Source organism: Temnothorax curvispinosus, unplaced genomic scaffold, assembly GCF_003070985.1.
Source record: "Temnothorax curvispinosus isolate PA1 unplaced genomic scaffold, ASM307098v1 QBEX01010385.1, whole genome shotgun sequence".
Classification (NCBI taxonomy): domain Eukaryota; kingdom Metazoa; phylum Arthropoda; class Insecta; order Hymenoptera; family Formicidae; genus Temnothorax; species Temnothorax curvispinosus.
This window is the reverse complement of record NW_020220165.1, coordinates 53,334-62,904: the sequence shown is the minus strand read 5'-3', so window position 1 is coordinate 62,904 and position 9,571 is coordinate 53,334. Positions and strand designations below refer to the sequence as shown.

Genomic DNA, 9,571 nt, shown 5'->3' with positions numbered 1-9,571 from the left:
TAATCACAAATAATCGCATCTTGTTACCACATTACGCTCTCTCGCCGTACAATTAATGTACAAATACTATATAATCTAAACTTTCGCGAATAAAGATAGAAGCAATTAGAAAAAAGTTCACTATTAAATCGTGTTGACTTAAATCTTAAAAGTTCTTAAAACTCAAACCATTTTCGTCTCTTGATTGTCTTTCCACAAAAGTTTGCCGAAAACATTAAAAATGATTTAATTAAGGTGTCAAGTGCGCGTTTCGCGTTTGAGGATCGATAATATGAGCCAAAGTTTAAATTTCATTACAATAATATCAATTATCGCTTAAATTTATTATGTCGATGAAATTGCATTCGATATTGATTGCAAATTTATTATTTGAAATAAATTTACAATCAATAATATATAGATGTATATATATTCATTTAAGTAACAATAAACGCTTATATCACTTGTCGCTTCGAGTTTGTAGGCATCGATAATAAAACATTTTAAGTACAAAACGTAGAAGATCGGCTTGGTAGTGTCATCGTTGATTTCTGCATCGCGAGGAGACCATGATAAATGCAGTCTCTGGATCGGTTTTTAGCGAATAAATTATATACGCGCGATAAGCATGAAACAGGAATCGAGAAGCGCGCAAGAGACGCGATGGTATTTACATATATTATGTCTTTTTTTTTGTGTTAATGTTTCGTGTAGAAAATATCGTCGATGCACGTATAAAATTAATTTGAGCTTTATTGCGGTTTGTATCGCACCAACAGGTGGAATGTTCAATATATTCTCGGAAAGCATCAATTGCCAAACAGTCGTCAAATGCAATGATAAAGAAGTTATAAATAAATTTCTGCGAACGAAACGGATTATACACAGGCGTAAACCGATGATGATATAAGCTCCCGCGCTGGTCTTTAATCAATCACCTGTGCCCAGTAATCATCTGATTCCGGTTGATGTTATAATCAACATTTTAAAGCATACGCCTTCCTTCGTAACTCTAGATTCGGTGCAATAGCAAGTGAATTTTACTTACGTCATCTCTCTAGAGTTAAAAAAATTTTGTAACATTATTAATTATTAAATATATTAGTAATTATTAATTTAGCTCCGGATTAGTGGCCACGAGTCAAGCTTGCTCACTCGAAGTAAAATTCGTAAAACAACAGTTTTTAGGAAACAAATTTTACTCGTCGCTACCAGTAATAAATAAAAAATAACTTATCCAGGGAGCAATGTAGAAAAGCGTATTCAACGTGTGAAATAATTCCCGCGTTAGATAAGTTTGGAAATGTTAGATTGATAAAAAAAATTGTTCGTTCTTTTTATCAGTGAGTCAAGAGTCAAAAGAACGAGCGACTTTTTTTTTAATCAATCCATGTTATTGCGTAAGACATCCTGATCATAATAGGGCAAGACAAAGAAACTTTGCGCCCTCGAAAGCGTCGCGGTGCGGGATCGCGGCCTTGAAGACTAGCCGTTCGACGACCTCATTCGGCTCATTCACGTGGAACAGCTGATGCATGTCGGCTCCCGGGCCGAGTCCTGAGTTCGTCTCGTATAGACCTTCAGTAATTGGCAGTGTACCCTGCACAAATATTTAATAGCATGAGGTAGTGTTTCCTGTGCAAATTTAGAGGCGCTGAACCGCGGAATGCTTCATTTCGCCTTATAATTACGCGATTAGCGTCGCACAAGCATCACGTGGAGGCACAGCTATTAAGTATGTCTAAATTGCACGCGCGTAGCACACGTACGCAAGTTTTAGATAAGATAAAAATTCGAATGGGGTGTTAATATAGAAACTAACGCGGCGCGGGATATTCGATAACGCGATCGCTATCGCCTGTTATTTACTTGCCTGATTTTCACATTGGTGCTGTCGATCACCTCGCCGTCGCAGTTCCACACGCTGAGCCGTGAGCTCGAGCGGGCTCCCGCGTTCAACCCGTTTTCGAATTGCAGCGTCGGCAGGGCGCGGAATGTAAATTCTCTCGCCCGGTAGACCTCGACGAACGGTAGCTCGTACTGCAACAGAATTACAAACCCAGTGTGATTTTCACCTCAACTTTTAAGATCAGTGCATAATTATAATCTAAATATAGCGTATAATTATATATTTTATAAATAATAATACATATAGAAATAAATCTTATAATATATATAGGTGAATTAGATATTATATATATGTATAATTATAGTATAAATAATTACAGTATAATATACTAAAAATGTTTTACTTGCATAATCTTGATCTTAAAATATTTCAGAATTATACATCGCGATAAACGGATAAAGCATAGTACTGTAATTTCGCAAAATTGTCTTTTGTTCTTGATAATTCATCAAACGTAAGTTTTTCGAAATGACCTTGTGTCATATCATAATTACGAACGGAATTTTTTGCTACCGTTTAAACTGAACATTTTAACATCTCCGCTGCTACTATAAAAGCATTATAATACTTCCTCAGGTGTCGTGCATAATAATGACATTTAAAGAATGACTTGTTAAGACCACGGGTGACGCACATGGTACACGAATAAAAAAACATTCGGTGTATATCAATGATGCACACGGCAAGGTGCTAAATGTCTATGAACGGTGATTGACATAGCAAACATAGCCATTAAAGTGTGAAGCAAAAAAATGAATAATTGGCGATAATTATTCGAATACATGGTTGGAACTCGCGCGTACCAGAGTCTTTCGTTTGCTGGATAGCCTGAGCAATAATCTGATATTGTTTATCAGAGATGTGTGTCGAATTAAGATCACGTCCACGCAGCCGTCGCCCACGTGACAATGAGGACTGAAACCCATAGGACTCCTCGAACACGCGCACGACACGTTCGCGCCATTCACCATGAAGAACTTCCCTCTGACCGTCACCCATCCTACACAAAGATATAAAGCATTATTCGCTTAATTCTAGCTGGTTTTGTAACTGCATTATGTATTGATTTCTGTTCTCTCATTTTTTAATACTTACTGGAGATTTCCTTGTCGGGGATGCTGTGCATATGCTGCAGGCAGCGTAAGCAGTTCTTCATGCATCTTGTGCTTCCCGCTGGGTGACATGGGTCCGATAGCAGCTCGATCTCACCCTCGTAGCCCTTGTTTGCTAATATCTTTTTAAAACCTATGAACGAAAAGATCTAATTAATCTAATATCAACCCCATATCCATATTTGTACACAGAATATTTTATCACTTATCACATCAATTATATATAAACATATGTTTGTTACAATACAGAAAGTCAATTGGTATTTTATTATTTAGTTTCTTATTCAAGTTACTTATTCAAAATTTGATAGATCAAAATAGATTAGTCAGATTATTACACAACTCGAATCGAACAATTAGACTTGATCAGCTTCGCTCAATGAAGGTCCACCGCATTAAATTACACAATCAAAAGACTTGGGGACTCCTTACCAGACCAATCGTATCTACGGGGTCCCATCCAGCGGAACTTTTCGCTGTCGCGGATTACGTCGCCCAGATAGCCGTAGCTGAGCACGCTGGCGTAGAGCCTGAGCAAGGTGCGATTGCTGTGAACCGCTGAGATGTCTAGACCGATGGAATCGCCGAAGATGATATGTATGGCGGCAGTCTCCACGTCGGTGGTGCCGTGCAGACTGTAGGCGACCGTGTCTGTGCTACCGCTGGGTATAACACCAACAGGTAAGGCGGGACCGGGCAGCCTGGCGTCAGGGTCGTTGGGATCAATCTGCTGATCTTTCGCCGCCCTCAGAATCAACCCGTTGAACGCCTCGGCGAACGTACCATCACCGCCGATGCACACCACCGCCTATCAAGCGCGAAAAGTTAAATTTGAGGATAGCGTGAATCTTTTAATTATGTATAATGCGAAGCATTTATACGTGTTAAAAAATGTTTGTATATCCATTATAAAAACCGGAACATCTTGATAATTATCTAGAGACATGTAATTTAGAGATGTGTTCTAGATACGCTCTAAATATATCGTAAATATTTAGAAACTGACACTCGATTTTCTGATTTGATATGTATAATTAACATATAAAGATAATATTTTTACTACATAAACCGCAACCAAATTTATGGATTTACATTTTTGATAATTAGTGTTTAGTGTAAAATTATCCTAGATTAGTAAATAGATAATTATCCTAATATATAAAATAATAATATAAATCTAGTGAAAATTGTTGAACAATTTTCCTAAACAGTTTTCTAGATTTGCGCAATGCATTTATTTGCCGAGTTAGAGCGTTTGAATCCGGACTCCACATGAAAGTAATAGAGAATGTTAGACTTGCAAGAACAGGACTCACATGTAGGTCACTCAAGTCGGCCGTGAGCAGAGCGTCGCGAATGTGGCCGGCACGCTCTGTGACCATCATCTTTGTCTCGATGCCAGCGATGGTCATAAGCGGCTGGACATCCTTCTCCCAGATCTTGACACCTTTTTTCTTACCGCCTATGGGATTGATGAACAGCATCACCTTTCGCGGCCGACACGACAGACCTGAAACGATCAACTGCAAATTAAAAAAATTCAGATCCCCCTTCTAACTGTAAGAACTTTTTGCGCCTTAGCCTTTCAATCCCCCGAATTCCTTTAGATAATTAAATTTGAATCTTTACAATCGCCTTTGCTTCTATGTTAAGAAACTATACTACATATCAATATGTGATTATCCATAAGCTGTTTTAATCGTTTGACTGCATTATACAATATACTCCGACCGATGTAATGTTGCGCTGAGTATGACCCAAAAAAAAGGTTGAAATGCTAATTATAGCTAACGCTAATATATAGTTTATTAACTTTAGCATAACAGCCAGAAAGTGGAAGCTAACGCTAATATAACATCATTTCCTCTTTTATTTGTATACTTGATAATAAAATATATTGCGCCCTAATTACTGCGCCTGACTCTTATTGTCAATTTTGTTAATCTTATTCGATTTAATCAAATTTATTTCTTTTTTATATCATGCAAAAAACTAATTACAGAAAAAAACTGAAAGAAAATTTAGAAGAATTAAAAGCAATGTCTCTGTATATGTACAAGTCATAGGTACTATATAACTTATCGTACTAGTTGATAAAAAAAACCCTTTCTTTCTTTTAAAGAACGGACATTGTCAGATTAGTAAAACGGACGAAGTTTTTTAATCGACTTCCTCCCTTCTTCGTCGCGATTTAATCTTCGCAGTTTAAAAACGAAAATGGGTCAAATGGAGACTCGGAGGAGGAAGGCAGTAGGACTTTAATCGTGTAAAGTGTCCCGATCAATTTGCCTTACGGCACGCGACGCAGCGTCGATAATCGAACAAGAGTTTTTTTTCGCGGAAACGATGATTACATGAGCACGGAAAACCCCCAGACCCCCAGATCAATAGTATAGCTGTTGACTCGCGACGATGCCGCGACGGCTGGGACGGCCTGTATGGCCGCATCATTTCCTTCAGCGGCGGTCTGGGTGGCCACTGACCACTGATCTCATGGTGGGCCAGTCTCGCACCGCCATTAGGGTACGTCGCTGGGTATGCCGGTACATCCTGTACCTCAGCTCCCGCCAGAATCCTGGGTGATCCCGATCCACTGTAAGCAAACGGTGGATAAGTGCCATGGTCGTCTTGATCCATTGTTCGCGAGATCGAGGACAATTGTGATAGCCTAAGCCTAGGAAAGCATACTCAAAGCGTGAGTCCCAAGAATCACCTCTATCAAGTTACCCCCCCCACCACTTGATAGAGGGGGGCTAACTTAGAGGTGATTCTTGGGCTATCACAATTGTCCTCGATCTCGCGAACAATGGATCTAGACGACCACTTGTTCACACGATGGATCCACCGTTTGCTTACCTCTATCAATTGATGCAGAACGAATAAGTGTGTAGTATCAACACAGCAGTCGCTCAGTACACGTGACAAAGTGTATTATGTTTTACTTCCACACACGTTAAACGCACGTCGAACACACTTATTTTTTGTAGTGATACCTCTATCAATTGATAGAGGTATGGCCGCAAGAGATCGCGACTCGCGATACCGTGAAGCGACGTTCTACGCTCGAGGACCATCTGGGAGTGCTCCCGAAAATCCTCTCGATAGCGGAATCGATGACACGCCTCCCCCTCCCCTTGGGCGCGATAGCGCGGGCTTAGGGGTGAGCTCGCAGGTTCGCGACATATCCTTCCGCAGGGCTGTCAACCACAAATCCCGCAGAGCGCTTAATGGCCCTCGCTCGCGCGGCGATTTCCCAGGATCCTTCTCGGCAGCGGACGGGATACTGCTTCCCCGTATTCCTCTCTCTCGGTCCGGGGATGGTGGCCATCCGCCACCCCGGAGTCCGGTCTGCGATGGGAGTAGCAGGTAAAACTCATTCAGCCCCGGCGCCGGGGCCCTGCTTTCGACGGGTCCGCCTGCTGCGGTATATCACGCGCCGCGCGCGTGTCCTCCTGTCCTGTGCCCCTTCGCGCTCGACGCGGCGATGGTCGATAGGGGTAGTTTAGAGCACACCCAGCCTATTTTCTCGACATTCATTAAAATTTGTGCTCTCTATCTCTCATTCTTTCTCTCTCTCCCTCTCCCTATCGGGGCTAACGTACAGCATCGCTGTCTCTTAAGCGAGCCGAGAGATCGTGTCTCGCTTAATTCGTTTTGCAACGCTCCAAAGCGGAGCAGCAATTCAATTTAACTCGGGAAATCTAGAAACAGCGAAATGGGAGAAACTTGCCGAAACACATGAATCACACGAATGGCGAAATTAGAGAATATGGGCAGCAACGTTCTATTTGGAATATCTCGAAATTCGTACTTGGCGAAATCGACAAGCGTATAGCAACGGTCTTCAATTTGGAAGCTATTGAAACTTGTAAATAACGAAAATCGGAGAGCGAAACGGTAATTTGATTCGGAAACCCTATCGAAATCCGCGAAATTAAACTGATTCGCGATAAAACTTTCATGCCAGCCGCAATTAATTAGTAGCCGGCTACGCTGCGCTATCAAAGTTTTAGGGTCACAGCGTATATTTTCGTGGCGCAGACCTTTCATCGCGATTTACGTCGCTTCCAACTGGGTTAACACTAACCGCCTAAACTTCGCATACTACGTTTCCGGTTATAATTGTGAAAAAATATTCATATAGAAAAGACAGCTGTTTATTGTAGAAATATTTTGCTTTGTAATGTAGTAATCATCAGTAATTAAAGGCTTATCTTAAAATCTTATCTCTTTAACTTATCTTTGAATATAGTTAAGATATATATGTCAGTGCAAATTAAAAGCTTTATATAATATCTCTATTACACACACGTACACACACACACATACACACATAATGGAAATATTGTACTTATATAAAGCTTTCAGTTTTTTACTTTATTTTACTTTATATATGTAATCTCTATTTTTTAAAGTATGGCTTTAATTGAGGTTTAAGATTATATTATAATAAGTTGGATTAAGATTAAGGTAATTTAGAAATAATATCTTTAATTTAGTGTAACTTTCTTTTTAATTTATCTTGATTTAATCTTTCTTAATTTTCTAATTACCGCAATTTTGTCTATATTTTTAAGATTAAGTGATTTTATTCCTCCCTAGTATTTTCCTAAGCCCGAGTTGCTTCTTGTCTAACAATAAGTAAAAGATATGTTAATATTATGTTTACACACAGTGCCACAATGATATTAGCGACGATGCAAGCAAGAGCTAGCAAATTCTCATTAATTTATGCGTCACGTTGATTCTTTGGAATCAAGTTTGATCGACTGTTTTCCTCGTGTCTTTTTTTATGCGCCTTTTTTTTATTCAGCAAGCAAGTCGGCGAGGAAATTCGTCACTCTTTACCAGCATACAACAAAAACAAGTTTATGCAGGAACACAACCCGAACGAGTCGCTCGCAGACACAACACGTCAGCTTCGCGTGTATCGCTAAAATAATATATGTGCATTCTCTTAAGCGCCGTACACGGGATATAGAAAATTACAGGCGCGTTATTAATTATTCTCGGCGCTAATTGCCTGCGGCATTCGATACGGAGTCGGTGCGTCGTTTTACATCATATGTGCCGCCGTATATATATATTTTTTCGATAAACACGCTTGGCTCAATTTCACGATTCTATTTAATCTTTATGCTCCCGTCGTTTCGTAATTTACAGACAATGATCTTATACACGCCTCCTCGCGCGCGTATATATATACGTCGCAATTCTAAAATTATTATACGCGGCCGACGTTGACCGCGCGGTTCGGTGTGGCCACTTCGCGTGGTTTCGCATAAAACGCACCGGTGAATTGGAACGGCGCGCGGCGGCGATGATCGCGATCGGCGACTCACCTAGGAGGTAATTGCGAATGGTTTTCACCCACGAGGCGACCTGCCTGGGATCCGTGTGGCTCATCGTCACGCTGTGATGTCTCCATTTGTTCTTGGGTCCGCGTACGGCGTAGTGCAGGATGAAATTCGTCGGGCACACCGTCGTCGGCGAGGTCGGCTGCGTCGGCTGCTTCTCCTTAACGCTCACACCCGGTATCCAGTCGTCGCCGTAGCGCACCGCCAGAACGTCCGTCAAGGGCAGGGTCCATCTGGCTGGAGGGGAACAACGAGGGGATTATCAGGGTGGTTTACACGAGAACGAATTTATCGAAGCCGATAAATTCCGTTCGCTGATGTTTGATTAAAAACCGATCTGCATGACCTTTTTTTTCTTTTCTCTCAACGCGACTGTAAAACAGATCGTTTAAGGGGGTATTCTGGTTTGAAAGGTCGTAATTTTGTAGGAAAACGAAAAAGCGAATAACGTTAAACTTTGCATGTTCTTTTAGCTTTATTTTTTAACAGGATATAACATTAAAAAATAGCGTTTTTTGTTACTTAAAAAATATATTTTTAAAATAAGGCTGAAAGAACGTGCAAAGTTCAACGTTATTCGCTTTCTTCGTTTCTCTAAAAAAATTCCTGAAAAATACATTTTTAATCTTTCAAATCAGAATACCCTCTTGAAACAGTGGACATTTAACGCGAACGACGACGGAGTTTTGACATGATAAATGTCAACGAACGTTGCGTTTGGCGAACGTTTATAGCTCGACCGCACGTAGGCACGTGCATAATGTATATACCAGCAACTTTTATTTAGATAATTATCGTTAACGGGCTCGATAAGGTGGCTTAAATTTGGTCCGGCCTTATTTATTAATTTAGTCCTCTGAGGGAACACTTTACGTTTGACATTGAATGCTGATCTATTAATTCATCATTTTATCTACCGTGTCTATCAATGTTGCATAAGCTCAATTTATTTTTGCATCAGGATCATAACTTTATCAGGTCCTACAGTGTTATTGCTCTATATCACGTATGCATATTGTATATTATTTTATTATATTGCAGGAATAAAAAGCCGGTTATCCGGCGGACGTGAACCGCAGAGAACGGCACTCGACGCGCACGTAAGACGTTGCGCAACATTTCCATTTTTACCGAGTTACGCGCTATCAGAGAGCAGGTGCACGCGCTTGCACGCCAGGATGCAAGAAGGTAACGGGCCAGACTATTATTCCATG

The 9,571-nt window shown here is 40.6% G+C and overlaps 1 protein-coding gene across 1 annotated transcript in view; it reads right to left on the bottom strand.

Moving 5' to 3' along the window:
- Positions 1–1,402: 1,402 nt before the first annotated feature.
- Positions 1,403–9,571, bottom strand: part of LOC112460206 (ceramide kinase) — a 17,488-nt gene continuing 9,319 nt past the window's right edge. Inside the window, exons 2-8 of the mRNA XM_025024808.1 lie at positions 8,343–8,594; positions 4,317–4,510; positions 3,433–3,808; positions 2,984–3,133; positions 2,692–2,888; positions 1,853–2,019; positions 1,403–1,579 (exon numbers count right to left, since the gene is read on the bottom strand). Of these exons, the coding sequence (XP_024880576.1) occupies positions 1,495–1,579; positions 1,853–2,019; positions 2,692–2,888; positions 2,984–3,133; positions 3,433–3,808; positions 4,317–4,510; positions 8,343–8,594 (1,421 nt within the window). The 3' untranslated portion in view covers positions 1,403–1,494. The remainder of the gene's footprint in view (positions 1,580–1,852; positions 2,020–2,691; positions 2,889–2,983; positions 3,134–3,432; positions 3,809–4,316; positions 4,511–8,342; positions 8,595–9,571) is intronic.